Source organism: Equus przewalskii, chromosome 21, assembly GCF_037783145.1.
Source record: "Equus przewalskii isolate Varuska chromosome 21, EquPr2, whole genome shotgun sequence".
NCBI lineage: Eukaryota > Metazoa > Chordata > Mammalia > Perissodactyla > Equidae > Equus > Equus przewalskii.
In genome coordinates this window covers 38,096,613-38,117,739 of record NC_091851.1, presented here as the reverse complement: position 1 = coordinate 38,117,739, position 21,127 = coordinate 38,096,613, and the positions used below count along the sequence as shown (strand labels likewise).

General features: G+C 48.3%; 1 protein-coding gene across 5 annotated transcripts in view; it reads left to right on the top strand.

Annotated features, from left to right (window-relative positions):
• The first annotated feature begins 234 nt into the window (after positions 1 to 234).
• The window catches only part of UBE2V1 (ubiquitin conjugating enzyme E2 V1), a 28,685-nt gene continuing 7,792 nt past the window's right edge, over positions 235 to 21,127 (top strand). Inside the window, exons 1-2 of one of the 5 annotated variants that reach the window (XM_070589439.1) lie at positions 235 to 407; positions 16,358 to 16,506. In XM_070589439.1, coding sequence (XP_070445540.1) covers positions 386 to 407; positions 16,358 to 16,506 — 171 coding nt within the window. In that variant the 5' untranslated portion in view covers positions 235 to 385. Of the gene's footprint in view, positions 408 to 611; positions 816 to 16,357; positions 16,507 to 16,646; positions 16,694 to 21,127 lie in introns of those variants that run through there. The other 4 variants (XM_070589437.1, XM_070589438.1, XM_070589436.1 and 1 more) reach the window with 4 other exon arrangements.

The window sequence follows — 21,127 nt, the reverse complement described above, 5'->3', positions numbered from 1 at the left end:
AACCCCTCTCAGCTTCACTTTTCACATTAATTCCGAGCTGGGAGAGATGTTGTGAAGACCCAGCTACTTAGGAAAACGCCCGAAGCGAAACAGGCGCTTTTTTAAAACTTTTTCTTCTTCTTTCACCACCCCGGCCCTTCTCACCACGCCCCTCAGCCCCTCCCTCGCACCCGGGGCCGGAGCGCCCTGCAGGTTGCCGGGCCCTCGCGCACACAAACACTTCCTCTCCCTTCGCCCAGAGATCGCCCTTGCCGGCCGCGGGGCGCGCGGTCCGCGGGCGGGCGTCAGCGGCGGCGGCTGCGCCTGCGCGCGCGCCTGCGCAGAAGGGGCCGGGGCCGGGCGGGGGGTGAAGAAGGGGCCGGCCTTCGAGCGACAGCGACGCAAGATGGCAGCCACCACGGGCTCGGGTGAGCGGGGGCGCCGGGCCCGGCCAGCCGAGGGGGCGCGGGCTCGGGCCGGGGGCCGGGGACCCGCAGAGGGCCGTGCGGCGGGCCGGGGTCTCCGCGCCCCTCTGTCCGCTGGGCTGCGCCGCGGCGGCTCGGGCGACCTGAGCGGGGAGGAGGAGCAGGCGGCGGCCGGAAGCACGGGCGGGGGCCTGGGGGACTGTGGGCGGCGCGGCGAGGCCCCGAGGCGCCCCGGGCGGCGGGAGGGCCCCGCCGAGAGGAAGGGCCGGGCCCCTCGGCGCTGCGGGGCGAGCCCGGGGGCCCTGCCGAGGAGCCCTGCCGGCGGCTCTTTGGGGGAGATCGAGGGTCCCCTGGAGGATGAGAAGGTTCCCAAGAGCGGACGGAAGCCCTTTACGGGGTGCTGGGGGGCCGGTGAGCCATGGGATGTCCGTCTGGCGGGGACTTAGAGAAGCCTCTCAGGATGGATAGGGGGAGGAAACGGAGTCCTAGGGGTGACTGAGGGGGTCCCCCATTGGTGAGGGGGACAGCTCCAGCGTTAGCTTCGGGGGTGGGGTTAGCTGAGGAGATCTCTATGTTGATTGGAAACGGGGACGCTTGGGGTGGCTGCTCTAGGGGGATTAAGGGCCTTTCCACAGGGTAAGCGAGGAGGAGAGCATCTCCTTTTCCGGAGGGACGTGGTGGGAGCGGCCCGTGGGGAAATGGCCCCGTCCTTCCCGGGCACCTGCTTGAGGAGACAGATGTTGGGGGGCAAGCTCTCACTGAGGCACTTGGCGGGAGCTCGCGATATTGGGGGAAGAACAGGTGAATTGGGAGCCTTGGAGGTGTCTGGGGTGGGGACGGCGGGGGGGGGGGGGTGGTCAACCGAGGGAAGGCCTGTGCGGTGGGCGGAGTGGGAAAAGGTCAGGTTTCAGAGATTTCTGTTCGAGAAGAAAAGTCTCCTCCTCTATTGGGTGAGGGACGCCTGCCCTGAAGTGTCTGTCTTACGGAGACCGCGTTGCCTGCCACTCCTCTGGATGTTGGTGATAGATGGTGGGCTTCGCTCGGGAGTTCCCCATTGGCTGGATGGGCATGGGGAGAGGCACAAGTGAAATGAGAGCTCATGGGTGGGCTTTGGGGAGGCTGAGCACACCCCCTTTTTTCCAGGATGGGAGTGGGGGCTGCATTTTGCAGACGGGGCCCAGGGTGGGGGGGGGGGTGGTTCTTCCAGGCCCTTGTGGGTTCAGGGAGGCAGCATTTATCTTGAGGTTGGATTCCCTGCTCTGCACTCCTAAGATGGGCCAGAGAATCAGACTCTGAGGGTCTGTTTGAGTTAACATTCTACAATTGAGTATGGGCGGCAGTGGGGGGGAGGGCGGATTCAGGTGGCCTTCTTGAGGAGGCAGGCTGAGGAAGGGCCCCCGGACTGGCTGATGAGGCAAGAGAGTCAGTTTCTGGAAGTGCAAGATTTGGGGGGACTGTGTGTCCCCCTTTTGGTGAGGAGCCTGTACCCTGAGGTGCCTGGCAGTGACGCTGGCCAAGCAGGTCCTCCCAGATGGGGTGATGGTGGGTGACCTCTGATGGAGAAAGTAAACTGGGACACCAGGTGGGTACCAAAATCCTCCAGCTGTTTAAGGCCACAGCAGCAGCAGCACTGTTAGGAGAGGGTTGGTGACCCAAAGTGGACAGGGTGAGGGGAGTCCATCTTTCCAGGATGCTGCTCCTCTGGTATCCCAAGGAGCCATCCTCGTCTGACCGGCGGCAGGGTGGGGAGTAGAGGGAGCTGGATGCAGGAGACGGGGCTGAAGTGACCTACCGCAGGCCGCCTTTTACACGTAAAGCAGCGGGGTCTTCCTGGAGGACAGAGACCACACATGCTTTTCCTAGATTTTGGTTTCATCTGATCAGCGCTGAGTCAATTCCTGTGCCAGGATACTGCCAGAGACGCCGTCAGAGGAGAGGCTGAGTCAGGCCAGGCTGCCGTGGGAACTTCTCCGCAGAAGAACACCCCCGCCAGGTTGCTGTGAACTGGGGGTACAGTGTGTCCGTAGCAGCCAGCATTATGGTGGCATTGCAGCTCAGCCCTGCTGGCAGTCACTTGAGGTTGGCTACCTACGATCCAGTTTAACACCTACTTAATTCTAACCTCTCGAGGCCCTGCCAGTTGAGGAGCGCTTCATAAATACTCTGGTGGTCAGAAAAACGTCACCACCTGCTGGCTGGCGGCGCACAGGAGCTCTCGCCATGGTGCACGTGATGCGGAGCAGCCTTTGAGGCGCCGTTAAATGGGCTTCCCCAAACCCTTTTGTTTCTTTATTCAGTAGCTACTTATTGAGGGCCTGCCATGTCCCATTGTGAATAGCGAATGAGGTGGACATAGTTCCTGTCCTTGAGGAGCTTCTGTTCCAGTCAAGGAGAAGGCCATTAAAGAAGTACCTAATTAAGACGGTGCCAGACAGCAGTGACTGCTCTGAAGGAGACTGTGTGATGTGATAAAGGGCATCTGGAGAGGTGGGCAGGGAAGGCTTCTCTGGGGGAGGCATTTGAACTGAGGCAAATGATGGAAGGAGCCAGCCCTACAACACGGGTTACAGGCGTGTCACAGGCAGGGGAGGGGGAGACAGTGAGTGCAAAGGCACTAGGGCGGGCGAGCTTGGCATGTCAAAGAATAAAGTAAAGGACTTAGGGAGCTTGTTGAGGAGACAGTTGGAGGGATATGGCTTTGAATTGTCTTCAGTGTGAAGGGAAGCCGTTGAGCAAGTGCCTGGTATGAAGTAGGCATTTAGTAAATACTTGTTGAAGGAATGAATGAGACTCTCAGATAGAGGGGCATGGCGAGATGGGACCCGTGCCCCAGGCAGGGAAAGGAATGTAGAGTGTGAAGAATGGAAGCAGAAAGACCTTAATTGGGTTAAACTAAAGTGAGTGTGCAGGCCTCTGCTTTCTAACCCTGAGAGTCTTTCAGGTGTGGTCCGGGGCCCTGAGGCCTTCCTTAGTCAGGTGTAGAACAAGCCTCTTGATTCATCTGTGTCCCTGGTTGCCAGGAAACAGCTGTGAAGCCTTTGACTTCCTGTAAGGGCTGAACTTAGTTTTTTATGGTTACTGCTTTCAGCGCTTGGCTACGACACCTCCCCACCTACCTTGGTTCTGCAGCGTGTCATTTCTGCATAGATCCCAAAGGGTGGAACTGTGAAAAGCCCACTAATCTCTCAGGATGCCTGTGCTGGGACAGGTGACTTCCTCAAACAGTGGCCCTTGGCTGCCAGGTCCTTCCTCTCACCCAGCACCCAACAGGCTTCCCTGACAGTTAACCAGAAACCGAGTGCCAGAAGGGGAAGCCCTGGCTGCGCCTGATTTTAAATTTGCATACATTGGAGTAGCCTCGTCCACGCCCTCGGCGTGTGGAAATTTAACTGTACGGGCAATGGAGGTTAAGTAGTCTTCCACTCCCTTCATGGGTGTTCCCCTGAGAGCTGGAGGTGGCCAGTGAGAACCTGTGGTCTCTGGTCTGGTTCCCATGTGTCTCACCGTGTGAGCCTCTTGTGCCGGTTGTAGCCAAGTGCTTTTTGCACAGCCTGGGCCCTGCGTTCAAGAGGCCTGCCTCGTGTGCTCAGCGGAGGAAGCCGCCATCTGCTCCGGCCATGGGGGAGGCCCTTAGTTGGGCCACTGCTCCTGCTCTCCTTAGGGATTGCCAAAGCTCCTTCTGGTGACCGTGATTTCCCCCTTCTCAGTAACGTTAAAACCACCCTCTTTCCCCCAGCACGTTCTTCTCCCTCCCTCTGCCTTTCACCTGCAGTGTAGCTCTGCAGTAATTTGATGAAAGGCTAATACACAATGTAGAGTCAGGAGTCCTCTGCTTAATTCTGAAAGGCGCAGTGAAGTCCAGAGAGCACACGTGGTGAAGTGACTCTTTTAACACTAATGCTCTTACCTCACGTGTATGCTTTAGAGTTCTCCAAGTGCTTTGACTCACCTGTTGTCAGCTCATCCACACTCTTCGCAACCTGGCGAGCTGCCAGGAGAGGCGTTGGCCCCCGCCCCCCCATTGTTGCTGAGGGAGACTGGTGGCTGAGGAGTGGTGACAGACCAGAGCCCAGGGGTTTTGACTCCAGTTCCCTCCCCACCCTGCTCCAGTACCTTAGGAAGGAAATGGAAAGGCGTCGTTTGGGCACATGCTCTTCCCAGGTCTTAGAGTGTCTAATCTTGGTGAGAGAAAGGGCTTTACTGAGAAACATCTGCCAACTGTAGCAGGGACCCTTCTTGTAGCATCCCTGGCTGCTATTGATCCCGTTCTGGGTAACGTGCTGTCTGACGAGAGTGAAGTCCGTTTTTAAACAGCTCTTGCTTATACCTTGTACTCAGTAACTCACACTCAGTGGGCTTGGCGCCCCCTCATGTCATGTGCATAGTAGGTCCTTGTCTTCATTTACGTGCAAGCCCTTCAGACTTCTTTTTAAGCTAGACTTCTAGGCCTTACTCTGTGCTAGACGCTGTATTAAATACGTCATCTCATTTCTTACAGCAACCCTTTGAAGCAGGTATCTATTTTGAAGGTGAGAAACTGAGGCCTGGAGAGCAAAACTGACTTGCCTGAGGCTCAGAGCCAGTGACCTGCAGAGCCAGGGTACAGAACCAGGGCATTGCTGCTCCAGGACACCCGCTCTTGGCCACGTTTTCATTCTTCAGCCCTGTTGCCTCTGCTCCAGCTAGGCATCTCAGGCTCCTTCAGGCAGTGGCAGGTCTGCTGACGCCTCTGCCTCGGCTCATGGGTTCTTTCATGGGTAGACAGTAATGACTGTCAAGGAGGGTTCTTTCCTCATCCTCACATGCACCCATCACAAGTCCGGTAGGTGAAACCCCAGAATAGATGCCAGGTCCTCCTCTCCATCGGCGTTATTGTCGTTCCTGCCCAGCCAGGGCCGCCTTTCTCTTGCCTGGAAGACTGCAAAAGCCGCCTGCCTCCAGCCCTGCCCTTTTCCAGTCCATTCTCCGTAGAGGAGGCAGAATGATCGCTTACAGACGTGAAATGGAAACTGCACCTCCCCTGCACCAGGCCCTTCCCACTGCGCTTAGGAGGACATCGGTTTCTTTTCCGGGGCCCGTAAGGCCCTCTGCTGGCCCTTGACCTCGCGCGATATGACACACACGTGTCCTCTTGCTCTTCCCCTTTCAGGAACCCTCTGTCCTAGATCTTCACGTGACAGACTGCTGCTCACTCTTCGGGTCTCAGCTCTCCAGAAAGGCCATCGCTGACCACCACATTCAGTACCGTCTTCTCGGTCGTTATCACGTCTCTCTTCTCGTCTCTTCTAAAGTGCTTCGCCTTATCTGAAGTTTTCTTATTTTCTTTCCTATTTTCTGTGTCTTTCCTATTTTCTGTGTCTTTCCACTAGGGCAGGATTCTGTCTTGTTCTCTAAGTCCCTAGCGCCCAGCATAGTCCCTGACATGTAATAGGTGCCTCATAAATATTAAATGTTGCAACGAATTAATCCAGGGTCTCACCTTGACGTAGGCAAATAGATAAATTTGACGTATTTGGATAAACTGTGCATCTGATAGGGCAGAGGCAAAAGTGGCTGCTCAGCCCCTCAAGACGAGCCCTCATCCTGATAGTTGGTATTTCTGGAAGGCCTTCAGCGTAGAATTCACGCTGCCCTCCTTCCCTGGCTCTCCTGACATACTTCCTGCGTGCTATTCTTCGTCTCCGCCCGTCCGCGAAAATCTGACCTTTACCTTGTCACCACCCTAGCAGCAGAGAAACACAGGGCCTTGCCTTTTGTGACCAGCTGTTTGTTGTCACATTGTCTGGACTGTGAAGAATGATAGATTGCCTCTGTTTCTTCCCCGAGATGGGTGGTTCTCCAACTAGCGTGCATCAGAAACACCTGGCGGGCTCGTTCCGCTGCAGGCCCCTCGGAGTTTCAGATTCAGTAGCTCTGTGGTGTAGGGTAGTGCTCTGGGATGCACCTGAGAATTGACGTTTCTAGCATTTGCCTGCAGGGCCGCAGGTCTGGGGGCCATACTCAAAGAACCTTTGCTGTAGAGGAGAGAATATATGCTCCCCTGGGCAGGCACTAACTAGGCAGCCAGGCTGCACTGGCCTGTTGCTGAGGACTGAGTTACTGCCCCGGCTTGAGGGCCCCTTTTCAGGAACGTTGAATCTAGGTGCATCACCTTCCAGGCCTCGTTATTTTCCGAAATAGGAGCAGCAGCAGGCCCCCAGCTCACTGCCTCCCTTGGATGGGCACCCAAACCAGTTTTAATTAGCAGCGTTCAGGAGCCGCCTGTGAGGCTCTGCCATTTTAACTCAAGACCCAGGCCAGACCAGGGTTTCCTGAGATTGGCATGCTGTCAGAGCTACTGCTCTGTGGCCATGATTTTCCTAAAAGATGTTGATGTTTTAAAGGGCTTCAAAATCCTTTTTGTACCACAAATATTTTAGTATGTTGCTGTGTTTCAAATGACTGCATTAAATGTTTTACTATTACATGGTGTAAAACCCTATCAAGTATTTATGCCTTTTCAACCTGGTTGTCGTATTTTCTGTGTAATGTCCTGCAGCTGCTGACTTTTCAGTTTATATTTAGCCAAGAGAATAACTGGCTGACTTTTTATACTGACACAGATCCAGGAAAAATCCTTCTGGAAAGAAGAATTCTGAAGTAACAGGAACAGATGTTTTCTTTTAAAAAGTCTTGGATTACTGTGATATTTTAGCACCTTGGTGAAGTTATCTTAACATTTGCATAGGTAACTTCTTAATAGTTACACTTTATTAAGATTAACCAGAGTCCATTTTGACATCCGTTACATTGTCATTTGAAGCTGCCTTTTAGGGGTCAGATTCACACAGAAATATTAGGACTCTTAAGATTTAGGTTGATTTAATGGATTCAAGTGCTGTAGGAATAAAACACATGTTAGCATTCTTGAATCTTTCTGATCTGTTAGCTTCTGTCTGGGGGCATATGTGGATTTAGTTTGTTAACGTATTCACTGAAATCTTATGTCTGAATTAACCTGCCACGACTTCGAGCTTGTCCTCTCCATTTGGGATGGGATGACGTCCTCACTTAGGACAGATGCGCTCTCAGGGTCTGCAGGCCTCTGAACTTGACCAGCGTTTGGATCTGTGTCCCTGGACAGCCCCTGAAGGCCTAGAACTAGGGTGTGGTCAGGCCACTTGGAGTTAAACGCTCCTGCTTTGTAGAAAATATTGATGTACTAACTTTATGTGCAACTTCTAAAGGGTTTGGAATGTCGGTAACTTGCTTTCGTGTATGTATTTTGTGCATCGGCTCACTTTGTAGTGAAGAATCCTTGACTTGTGTGGTTTGGGTGCACAACCAGGTTTCCCTCATTTTAAGAAGAAAGTAAGTTTCCCTAAAAGTCTTGATTACACTTCATTTAAAAAAAATGAAATTTTAATTATCTCAAAATAAAAAGCCTTAGGTGGCTCAGTTATTTGGTATCGGTCCCCAGTATCTTGGTCACAGTAGACCACATTAGAGTTTACAGTAGGAGAGGCAGAGAGACTGCCATTGCTTCAATCAGGGAGCCTGTATTGAGTGTCATTAGATGCCAGACGGCGGACCAGATTCTGGGAAGCAGGGCTGAGTGAGTCACAGCTCTAACTTGAGAAGCTCAGAGAGTGAGTCAGACAATAAAAAAGAAAGAAAAGAAAATTTAAAGAAAGTAAAAAATACAGCACAGACGTTATGTGAGAGTGAAGGTATATGGGGGAGGGGGGGCTCTGAGGAGACCTCTGAAGACTGCCTGGCTTCTGAGTTAAGATTCATATTTCTTCTTAAGATCATTATATTCAGAATTTAATGTATGACTTGTCTTGGGCTGTTTAAAATCCATGCTAAGCCCCTCTGATAGCCTTTATAATATTAGACTCCCTTGTAATAGTGCTGTGCATGTTCTCCTGCTATATTTTCAGAAATAAACCTGTTAGAATTTTGTGACATGGAGCATTATTCATTCTGAAATACCATCCCCAGCTGACACCCAGCCACCCATTCGTCCATTCAGCAAGCATTTGAGTGCTCACTTTGGCAAAGGACTCTTTGAGTTGTTGGAAATTCAGCAGTGAACAGAACAGATGAAGTCTTACTCTCGTGGAGCTTGTGTTCAGATGGGAGGGACAGACAGTAAACAACTAATGAAGTGGAAATGAGTAAACGTAAAATGTCAAGTGGTGATGAGTGCAGTGAAGAAAAATAAAGCAAGATAAGGGGATGGGAAGTTAGACCTTAGATGAGAACTAAGGGAGGCAGCCAGCCCTTCACAGCTCCGGACAGAATTCGAGGGTGAGGGAACGGCGAGTGCGAGGGCAGAAGGTCGGCTGCCTGCTGAGGAACTTAAAGATGGGTGCGGTGGCTGGCAGAGGGTGAAGAAGCAAGCAGAGGGTGGTAGGAACTGCTGTGGGAGAGGCAGGTGGGGCTCTGTAGGCGAGCTGAGGAGGTAGACGGGTGCTGCTTACAGGGGGAGGCCGGCGAGGGCTTTGAGTAGGGGGCGACGGGCTCTAACATACCTTGAAAGGCTCACCGACCAACAGGCTGTGGGTAGAGACCACGTGCACTAAGAAACCACTGAGGAAGCTGAGGCGGCCGGAGTGGAGATGGTGCAAATGGTCGTATCTGAGATCTCTTTGGAAATGGGTTGGATATGGGGTGTAAGGGAAAGATTTCATATCATGACTCCAAGATTTTTGGCCAGAGCAATCTGGTAAATGTTCGTGCCATATACTGAGGTGGAGGAGTGGGTAGTTTTTTCTTTTGAGGAGTGCAAGGGAGTTCTGGTTGGAAGGGTTTTAAGTTGGAGAGGCCTATTTGGCATCTGAATAGAGAGGTCTGGGAGGCTGTTAATTGAAAATGTACATTGGAGAGTCAGCACTTCCTTGGTCTGCGTAAAATCACTTGGGGAGTAGAGTGGACAGAAACGCAGTCTGGGGGCCGTGCCCTGAGGCCGGCAGCCAGTGTGTGGGAATCAGGGAGGCGAGGCCAGCATCGGGGAGGGAGGAGGGAGAGACGAGGTGCTGCTCAGGCTCAGAGCTCCGGGGCTGAGGAGAGGGCTGCCTCCGGGGGCAGTTTTGTGAGTGACTGGGTGGGAAGCCTGGTTGGAGCAGGTGCAGGTAGGGTGGGGAACTGCAGGCGACGCGTCTGGACAGCCCTTTTGAGGTTTCCTAGGAAGGGACAGAGACAAGATGGTGGCTGGGGGGGTATGGGGTCAAGTGAAGGGTTTTGTTTCTTATTTCATGATGGCTAATACAATGTGCTGATGAAGGTGCCTCAGTGCCCTGTGCTAGCTGTTACACCAGGTGCCTTACAGGGTCTGCCTCATCGATTCCTCCTTGCCATCTACAGAGACGGTGTTGGGGTCCCTGTTTTGCTGAGGCTCGGGGCACCTTGCGCTGTCACACAGTAGATTGCTAGGGAGTTGCAGAGCGAGGACTTGATCCCAGGCCTGTGCTCTGAGCCCTCTGCTGAGAGATTACAGAATTTTCCCTGAAGCATACTCTGATTCTTATTTGTGGGAGGTGTCTTAGCCATTACTCTGACCAGCCTTTTTAAAACAGCCTGGTAGACCAGCTGTCCTTGTTTGTGACTCTCTGTCTGTGGCATCTGAAGATCATGTGTGTGAGCACACACAGGGAAGCACGGATTGACTTTGTGCTTATCTTTATCAAGTGGAGTACGCATACCTTTTTATCCTTTGCTCAATTTTTTGAGTTTTCAACAAATATTTGTCTAAAGCCTACCATGTAAAGGCCAGTTGTTTTTGTGTCACATTGTAAAAATGGGAACTACCACCATAGTCATGCAGATTAATATGTGCTGCCTCAAATCTCTTAGCTTCCTTCTGTTTCCCATCATCTATGCCTATCAGAAGTCCGATGACATGTCCCCTTAGGGCATTTGCTCTAGGCAAGTGCTCCTCGCTGTGGATCCCCACGTGTTAGTAGCACATCCAAACGTGGCCTCCAGTCCTTCCATCCCATCCTGGACGTTACCCAGGAGATTTGCCTCATCTCTTTCCCTACTCAGAGACTTTTGCAGCTCCCCACTAATTACCCACAGGATAAAGTCCACTTCCTCTTAGCAACATGGCCCCTCCTCTATAACTTTCATCAAATTCAGAGGGATCTATGACCCCGTCAACGGTTAAGAAACATTGTCCTATGATAGATTATATTTCTTTCATATGTTTTGATACTGTTTTATTTTATTAAACTTTTTTTTTTTTTCGGTGAGGAAGATTGACCCTGAGCTAACATCTGTTGCCAGTCCTCCTCTTTTTACTTGAGGAAGATTGTCCCTGAGCTAACACCTGTGCCAACCCTCCTCTATTTTGCATGTGGCTTGATGAGCCACAGCATGGCTTGATGAGCAGTGTATAGGTCCATGCCCAGAATCTGAACCCACAAACCCTGGGCCACTGAAGTAGAGCATGTGAACTTCACCACCACACCACTGGGCCAGCCCCTGTTTCATGAAACTGTATGTGTATATCTAGTTTCTATAGTGAGACTTTATACTCTGATTGGGAGGCCTCTATTTTTGTTTCTTTTATAGCCCCTACAAGGTCTAGCATGGTCTTGGATAAGTGTTGGATAATTCTGGTGCTGAAAGAAGATGTGTGTGTACATGTATGTTACTGCCGAATTTATGTACAGGAAAATTTTGACAAGCAGGTAAAAAGCTTAGCAAATTTCTTTTTTAGTTGCAGTCCTGAAATGTGTGGGGTTTTTGCATGTAAGTGCAGAGTGAGCTCAGTTTTACATTAAACATGGTGAGCCCAGAGTGGACCCTGACCTAGGAGAATGCAGTATGTCAGCTAACCGGGTGTTGATTAGCCACTTCTGTTTAATTACCAGAAAAAGCTAAGTGAACCACTCCATGATTTGTAAATTTTTTGTAATTCCTGATTTCTCTGAGGTATTGTTGTTCCCTAAAGTTGACTTTTAATCAATTTTTGAGTGAAAATAAAGTTATGGCTTAGAAAAAGTGAATTAAAAAGTAACAGTTTCCTTTAGAAGCTATCCAATTTGTGGACTTAAATTCTTCAAGATTTAGCTAAGTAAAGGTTAACAGAGTACTTAACTGCCCAACGCTAGATTAGCCCAACATTTATCAATCTTTACTGCCCTTTCTGACGAAAGACGGGGTTTAAGCCAGCCTGAGCTAAACCTAGGATGTTAGGGCTCATGGATTTTTGAGAACAATTAGGTGACACTAGATGTTGCAAAGTGGTGGTCCAGAAGCAGAATCTGACCTAGAGACATTTGGCCAGAGCAAAGGCGTGACTGTCCCCTTTAGACAGGACGTGTGTTCTCCAGCTCACCTCAGTTCTGAACACTGCCAGTTGTTTTAAGCCAGACATTAAAGAAATATGCAAAGCCGTACCACTCTTCTCACTATTTTTCTTTTGTTCTTTGGAAAATATAGTTATCTCATAAGGTATGTTATCTGTCTTAACAGGTAATAGTTTATTGTGGTTAGTATTAAATGAATTAAATATTTTTAAAATTTGTTTTAATTTCTAATTCGGTAAATATCAGTAGCTGTAATGTACATAAACAAAGGCTCTTTGAAATCTTCAGTAATTTTCAATAATGTAAAGGGGTCTTGAGACCAAAAAAGTCTGAAAACTGCTGTTCAAATAGAATAAATGCTTATTGTAATTAATCGGTATATAGCACAGTTATTCTGATATTTATGTGTATATTCCACCTCTTGCTCGGAATATTTCTAGACTGCCTAATAGATATTGGCCAATCCAAAATTTTTCATTGATTAAACTGTTTCTGATGCCTATTTTGTCATTGAATCACCCTATAATGTCACTACTGCAAAAACAACAAAAAGCTGACTTTGCCCTCTGGAGCTCAGGTACTGTTGGACATGCTAACCTAGACACGGTGAGGCTGACGGAGCTGCCTGCTGTTTTGTGCAGTGGTGTGTGTGGGCTTTGCACACTGTTTTTCGGTAATTGCGTGTCTGATCCAGTGGAAATGTCTGTGGGAAGTGTAGGATTCTCTACTAACAGAATATTCCCCTGCTTCACAAGTAAAAATCAAGCCTCAGATAGAACTTGAATTCACTCCCTGTTGTGAAACCAATAGCAAGGAGCTTGTGATACGTGGATTAGGATTTCTTAATCAGATCTGGCTGTTAGAGGAAGAGGTAACCCTTCTAGCCACAAGGATGTTCTTTGCTAAAGTTTACGAGAGGAATAGTCATACCAGAAGTACTTAGTCCAGCCTGACTTAAGTATCTGACGCAAGAAAGTAGCACATTTTTTATCTTGTTGAAAACAGCAACTCGGAGTAGAGGTCACACGTGTGACTTCCGTTGAGTAATGATGGGAGCTGCGGTGCTTTGCCATGTTCGTTTGACTTGAACAAGTTTTGGTAACATTAAAGAACATGGGCCACTTAAAGTTAGTCACTTAGGGAATACCTTTCTAAGACTCCCAGTCTTAGAGAATCCTTGATCCTTGTTGCAGTCAGTGTCATAGAACTGAAGACCTGAAGAAGGTGAGAGAGCATGACTGATGGATGTCTGGGGGAAGAATGTTCCAGGCAGAGGGAATAGCAAGTGCAAAGGCCCAGAGGTAGGCCCTTGCCTACAGTGTGGTTGACAAGATTCCTAAGTTGTTTTGTTTTTTATGCAAATAACATGAGATCATGGTAAATGAAATCAAAATATAGGCAAAGGGAGAGAGGAGGGGATCACCCATAATCCCTGCATCCAGAGATAGCCACTGTTACCGTCTTGGTCTCTACCCTTTCCAATTTTCTTAAGTTTCTTCAGATGTCACTTAGTATCTGTATTGGCTCACTAGGGCCGCCATAACAATATACTACAGACTGGGTGGCTTCACAGAAATGTACTTGCTTACAGTTCTGGAGACTGGAAGTCCAAGCTCAAGGTGTCGGCAGGTTTGGTTTCTTCTAGGCCTTTCCCCTTGGCTTGCAGGCGGCTCCTTCTCACCGTGTCCTTGCATGGTCCTTCCCCCATGCATGCTGCTTTCCTGCTGTCTCTGTGTGTCTGAATTTCCACATAAGGACACCAGTCCGCTTGGATCAGGGCCCACCCAAGGGCCTCATTTTAACTTAATCCCCTCTTTACAGGCCCTCTTTCCATATATAGTTGTATCCTGGGGTGCTGGGAATTAGGGCTTCAACATACGGGTTTGAGGGGATACAGTGCAGCCCATTATGCCATCTGTGAACAAGCACATCAGATACTTGTCGGTCTTCCTTTCACTGATTCTGTGCTCTTAGGGTAGTCATTTTTTACTAGTGCAGGCTTATAAATTAACCAGTAGTAATAGCAATAGTAATGCACAGTGATTTTTTTTCCCCTAAGCCAAATTAGTTAGATTATTAAAGATTTAGATTTAACTCTTTCTGAACAAGACATTGTATTGTCTGGCTTTTTGCTTATAATGTCACAGACATCCTTCAGTTTTGTGTTTGCTGGAGGAGACTTAATCCAGTATAACTGAATAATCCAGTTGGCTATTCTGTGAATGAAAAAGGCCAGTGTTTTCCAAATGAACCATTCAAATGTGCTTTCAGGTGTTTGCTGCTTTCTTTCAAGTACTGTCTGTGCTATTTAATATTTTTCTTCAATCAACTGACTTATATTTATTTTGAAAGGAAACTTGTACAATCGTCGTAAATGGGAAGTTAGTATAATATTACTTGCCCCAAATAAGTTGTTCTTAAATCCATGACTGTACAGTACAGCGTCCGCCATGTACCGCCTGCGATCATCAAATGCGCCGCTAGCAACTCCATCCTTCCGGTGGCTCAGGCCAGAAGCGTGAGCGCCATGGCGGCCTCCTCACACATTTCCCAGGCTCCTCACAGCGCATCTTACCAGCTCAGACCTCTCAAATATCTAGGGTTGTGTTGCTTCTCACCACCCGCACTGCTGTCACCTTGGTCCAAGCCAGGATTATGTCTTGATAGGGTTGTTGCAGTAGTCTCCCAGCTGTTTCTGCTCTAGCTCCTTCACCATATTCTTCCCACAGCAGTCAGAGGGAGCTTGTTAAAAACAAGTCAAGGGGCCGGTCCGGTGGTGCAGCAGTTAAGTTTGCACGTTCCACTTTGGTGGCCCGGGCTTCACTGGTTCGGATCCCAGGGGCGGACATGGCACTGCTTGGCAAGCCATGCTGTGGCAGGCGTCCCACATATAAAGTAGAGGAAGATGAGCAAGGATGTTAGCTCAGGGCCAGTCTTCCTCAGCAAAAAAGAGGAGGATTGGCGGCAGATATTAGCTCTGGGCTAATCTTCCTCAAAAAAAGAAAATGAATAAATAAAAATAAAAAAATAAAAACAAGTTAGGTCCCGTCACTCCTCTGCTCAGAACTCTGGTGGCTCTTCGTGTCACTCGGTAACAGTTGGAGTCCCGAGTTTCCTGCTGCGCTTCCATCTCGCAGACTTGGTTTTAGCTAAATTGGCGTCTTTGCTGTTCTCTGACACGCTGGGCAAGGCCCTACTTCAGGGGCTTTGCACTTGCTGTTCCTCAGCCCGGGATGCTCCACTCACTGTCCGCAAGTCAGGCTCCGCCCTCTTCAGGTCTCCTGTCGTGACGCCTGATTGCTGTGAGGCTTTCCTTGACTACCTGTTTAAGATTGTGCCGCCTCTCCCCCATTACTCTCTGCTGCAGGCCACCACCAGCTGTCACACTGCACAGTTTGCCTATTTTGTCAATATGTATTTCCCACTAGAAGGTAAGCCCCGTGAGGGCAGGCATTGTTCTGTTCCCTGCTTATTCTGCAGTGACATGTAGAAGTACCTGACATGTAGAAGATGCTCAGCTATTTATTGCAATGGAACTAATAGTAGCGTCTGCCTCACGCTTTGGGAAGTACTGAGATATACTGCGAACAGGGCCTCTCCCGCTGTCTCGAGCCCCTCCCGTGGGTCTGTCTTCACAGTCATATGTTGAATACTGCTTGCCTCTGAGAATCTGGCCATTTGGCAGCTCAACACTTAAGGCAGAGAAAGCTTGTAACTTGTCTAGATCCTGAGATATTTCCAAAGGAAATAGTCCAAATGCCAGGGAAAGAGGGAGAAGGAGGGAGAGGCCGGCAGGATTGGGTCGGAGAGCAGCCTTAGGAGTGCTGCTCTGTGCCCAGGTGCTGGGTGGGAGGCAGTCGGTCCCCTGCCCCCCACAGCCTCTCCGCCCTCTGGCCCCAGGGCCCAGCTCCATTCTGGAAGACGTCCAGACCCAGCTCAGGCCTCGGCCTGAAGTCGGGTGTACTGGCTCCAACCTGTGAGATATCTTTGTGTGCTTGCTTCCGTGAGCTACTCACCAGGCTTTGGGATATTTGGAAACAAGTAAATCAGAGAGCTGGCTGCCCTCTTTGATCTTTTGCACAAGTTAAGAGAGAAACTATGGCTTAAATAATTGTAAATTCACCTTCATTGACTTAGTTGATCAAGAGGACACCGTTGTTATAATTTAATACTGCCTGGGCGGCTGTTCTTCCTAAGGTAGTTTGAGAGTCACTCCAACAAATTAGCATACCCTAGCCTCAGAAATGTGTAATAAGAACAAAACAAAAGAAGTAGCCTCTGTTCTTCCAAGACACTTTTGTTAGCACTTGATATTGATGGTTTTCATCATAAACTGGTGGACCCAAATTATTCGACATGTGAACCCTTTAAGAAATTTGTCAAAGCCGTGGGATGGGGGGGGAGTCTGTCTCGGCTTGGTTGTCTAGCCCTGCTTTAGTCATCATTCACTTGTGACAGAACTGTGTGCCCGCCCTTCTGGTTGTGCGTGTTGATACAGATAGCTTTGTAAACAGCAAGTTTGAGGTACAGGAGATATCAGCAATTTTTTGCATGTTAGCATCATTATTCCCAGGTAGTGATAATGAGCAGCTAGCTCTAGGCTTACAGGTTCCCCTGGAGTTGCTAGTATCTTGAATTTCTTTCCATTTATTTTAGGAGTAAAAGTCCCTCGCAATTTCCGACTGTTGGAAGAACTCGAAGAAGGCCAGAAAGGAGTAGGAGATGGCACAGTTAGCTGGGGTCTAGAAGATGACGAAGACATGACACTTACAAGATGGACAGGGATGATAATTGGGCCTCCAAGAGTAAGCGTCGAGCTACGGCTATAAATGTCAATGTCTTAAATTCACTGTGCCTCCTTTTAAAAAATATTAGCCTTATCACGGAAAAAGCTCACCAATGGTATATTTTCTGAAATGTGGCTATTCTTTTTTGACCAGTTTCAGTTTATATATTTGAACCTCCTCTGATGCTGTTTAATCCCTCTAAATGGTAAGCAAAAACCTGTTTAGATTCCTAGTGTGAATTTACATGACAATGTAGACAGTGAGGTTTGAGGTAATTGTACCCTCAGGTGTAGTTTAGAACACTCTTGGGCTTATGAAACAACAAGGCTCCAGATAAAGCCAACGTTCCTGGAGACAGAGTCCACATGAACTTTGGAATGCCTTCACGGTTGTGGTTTTCATTCATTGTTCCCCAGTTCTGCCGTGCATCTGCAGCCTAATCCATCGGGCCATTCAACAGAGCATGACCGCCTGCCTGATCCGCTCTGGTCTGTTCCAGGCACTGTTAGGCCCGGAGACCTTTGCAAAGAAGATGAAGACAATGGGGATGGGGAAAGTGACCTCTCTTTTTAGGGCTTTATGATTTGTGAGAGTTCCCAGTCTTCGTAATGCCAGATCACCTTTTTTTATGGCACATAGTAACCCCCACCCCCAATGTAATTTAATTCTCAGGAGAACCCGTTGTTACGTGCTACTGCTCTGTGGTTGCACTGCATTTACAGATGAGGGAACAGACTCAGAGAAGTGAAGTTACCTGCCCAAAGTCCCATCGCTGGTAATTCCCACACCAGCTCTGACTCCAGGGCCTCTGCTCCTAGCCAACTGTGCTACGTTCTCGCCCTCCTGGTTATATTTTGTTTTCAGCTGTTCCCATTATAGAATTTTCCAGAGTGTTAAGTAGTAATTTGATGTAGGAGTGAAGAAGTAGATTCCCATAATGCGACTCTTACTTGAGACAAGCAATCAGAGATTATCCTGAACGTAGGGGAACTTTGCTGTGTCTGCTTGTGCTTAAGGATGGTGAAGTTCATTCACTCTTTTCACTGCAAGCAAGGTCCGAGGTAGGAGGACACGTAGGACGTGGCATCGTGCTCATTGTTAGACGGTCTGTCGTTCATGTTAGACTGTCATGAACGCTCATGGTGAACGACTGGCTTTGCCATTTAATGTTACTTCCTGAGTCATTTTTGTGACCCTGTAGTTTTGTTTTTTGGATTTTTAAAAATATATTCAATCTGTTTTTACTCATTTCTAGATCTTTTTTTAATCCCTGAAAGCCAGGATTTCCTGTATCTGTAAAATACTGGGGAGAAGCTGCTCTGGAAAGCTTGTTCCCAGGGATCGTTTTTCTTGCTGTCTCTGAAAGTCATGTGGTGATGACCTCCTTCACTGCGTTTCTTCTCTTCCCCAGAGTGGCTTAGGTTTCTTAAGGAGGAGAACTATTCTTCCCTCCTCCTTACTCTCCAGAGCTCCTGGAAATGACTCAGGATGGAGTAGCAGTTAATAGATTTGTTAATCAAAAGACTGATTTTCAGGTTCTAACAAATTAGGAATGAACCATGGCACAGCGTTGTGAACACACTGAATACCACTGAACTACACACTTGAATAAACGAACAGATAAAATGAACCGCTGAGTTCTCTTGAAAAATTCTATTCCACCTGAAACACGTTAGATTACCCTGAGTTTCAGTTTATCGCTTTCCAAAGAAGGCTACTTTCAATGAGTAGCTAGAGTATGCAAGGTACTTTCCATACATCCTTTTTTTTTAATAACAGGTTTATTGAAATATAATTCACATACCATAGAATTCACTTACTGTGGAATACACTCTTAAAGTCTACAGGTCAGTGATTTTTTTTATTCAGAATTGTACAACAATCATTAATTTCAAAATGTTTTCATTACCCCCAGAAGAAACTTCACACCCATTGGCAGTCTGACCCTTCTGACCTCTACCCCTCACCCTTGACAATTACTAATTTGCTTTCTGTCTCTATGAATTTGCCTGTTCTGGACGTTTCCTATAAATGGAATGATACAATATGTGGTCTTTTGTGACTAGCTTTTACTTAGTGTCTTCAAGGTTCATCCATGTTATAGCGCTTGATCAGTAGTTCACTCTTTCCTATGGCGGAATAATAGTCCATTATGTGGATATACCATATTTTGTTTATCCATTAATTAGTTGATGGGCATTTGGATTTTTTCCACTTTTTGCCTATTATGAATAGTGCTATTATTCATAGCAAACATGCTATACACATTTTTGTGTGGACTTGTTTTTTCAGTTCTCTTAGATATATACCCAGAAGTGGAATTATTGAATCATATGGTCACTCTATGTTTAGCATGTTAAAGAACTGCCAAACTGTTGTCCAAAGTAGCCGCACCATTGTGCCTCCCCCAGCACGGTGCGAGGGTCCAGTCTCTCCACACCCTCACCCATGCTTGTGATGATCTGTCTTTTTTACCCTATAGTCTTGATTGCCCTGGCTCCCCAAGGTTAAAAGCAAAGTCATAAAAGGAACTGACTTCTTCTGGGTGCTTCCTGTGACCGACCTAGTTTATGAATAGCTGCAAGGTATATGCTGTGCCTCTGGGACATAACACTGTCATTAAAGCGTCTACATGGAGCGCTTGAGTGACTCAGCTCCCTGTTACATTTTTGTTACTGTATTACCCAAAAGGAAATCCTCCATCAAAATTTTAAAGGTATATACCATTATGACCCAGCAATTCTGCTAGTAATTTACTGAGCTTTTCTTGAATGTATTGCCCAAAAGCTTATATGTACAAAATTTCCTGCAGCATTTTCAGTTGTAGCAAAATATTGGGAGCACCTCATTGTCTTTCAGTGGACCATATTATGTCCTGTTTAGCTGTTGAAAAGAGAGAGACAGATTTGTGTGTGCTGAAATGGAATGATCACCATGATGCTTAAGTGAAGAGGTGAGGTACAAAGCGGTGTACAGAATATGCTGCCGCTTGGGGTCGGGGAGGGGGAGAGGAAGAGGCCATGCATGCACTCGTGCTTCTGCGTGCTTAGAATACTTTTGGCAGAGCATAAAAGAAGCTAGTGACAGTGGTTGCCTTCTTCAAAAGGGATTTGGCTGACTGGGGCCAGGGTAGAAAGGAGACTTACTTTTTACAACCTTTTTGTACTCTTCGAGTGTGCTTCGAGTGTATTTATTGTTTGAATAGTTTTCTTTTTAAAGGAAATCAAGTCTTCCAAACCTAGAAGTAAAGCTTCCCATCTGAGTACCCCTTGCAAAATTCTAGCAAATGTCCAGCTGTCCACAGCGTTAGGTGGGGAGTATTTCTTCCCCGCCCACAGAGGGGTTCCCGGTAGCCAGGGTGTAGAGCAGAGTTTCTGAGCCTCGACACTAGTGACGTTTTGGGCTGAGTCGCTCTTCATTGTGGGGCCGTCCTGTGCATTATAGGATGTTTAGCAGCAGCCCTGGTGTCTGCTCGCTAGATGCCTGTAGCCCCTCCCTCCCCTACTTGTGACAGCCTTAGCTGTCTCCGGGTGTTGCCTGATTCCCACTGCTCCTCAGCAGGTGGGTGGGGGGTGGGTTGTGCAGAATTGCCCTGGTCGAGCAGCAGTTGTGCCTCTGTGATCCCCAGATCGTGTTTTTATGTGGGGGTTAGAGCCTGGGTGTGTGTTAATACACATACTATCTAAAAGGACTGAATGCTTTCTTAAGAACGGAGCATAATTACAGGAGTGTGAAATAGAAGGAAAGGATCCTTGCCCTGTTTTATTATACTCCCCACAGGATGAAAACTGGTCACTTGGCGTGTGGGGTGTTTCTACTGGCTTTTGCTGTAGGTATGCAGACATATATACATATCCTTTTAATAAAAATGGGACCTTGCTATGCATAATGTTTTGCAGCTTCATCTTTTGCAGTTTAACAGAGGGTGGACATCTTTCCATATGAGTGCATAGTGACCTGTCTCTTTTTTAGAAGCTTTAAGTTACATGTCTAATATATGAATGTATTCTCATAAAAATTTTCAAACAATGCAGAGTAGGCAGAGTAAGAAGTTCGCTTCGTTCCCTTAACTCTCTGTGTCGGTCAGGAAAGGAGAAACCACACCAGGTATTTGAGCAGAGAGAATTTAATGTAGGAAGTTGATCAGATAGGTGGACTGAAGGCACACTGTGGGAACACAAAGCTAACACTCCAGGAAACGGGAACCACCCCCGGGGCTGGGGCACCAGAACCCAGCACCTGGAGGGAGGTCCCCTCTGCTGCTGGCCCCGTGGGGCTGGGGCAGCCTGGCTGGGGAGCCCTCAGAGACCGGAAGCTGCTCCTGCTGCCCAGGTGAGGAGCTCCTGCTGGGGTGAGCTGGCGGGAACAGACAGCAAGTGGGAGGAGCAAGGGTCTCCTCCTCTTATTTTATGTTAGGATTGTGCAGTTAGCGCCTTAGTCTTTGGGTTGTAGACTATTCAGGTGGCACCAGGATTGAATTAGAGAAACGAGTAATTGATCCTGCTGCGAGATGGGTCCTGTGGCTCACCCAGAAGGATACCGTGACTGGGGGGAAGAGGGGAGTTCTGTACAAAGGAAAGTTGTGTCTTGTCGCTGTCTAGAGAGGTGAGTGCAGCTGCTGCTTAGTGAGCTCCAGGCC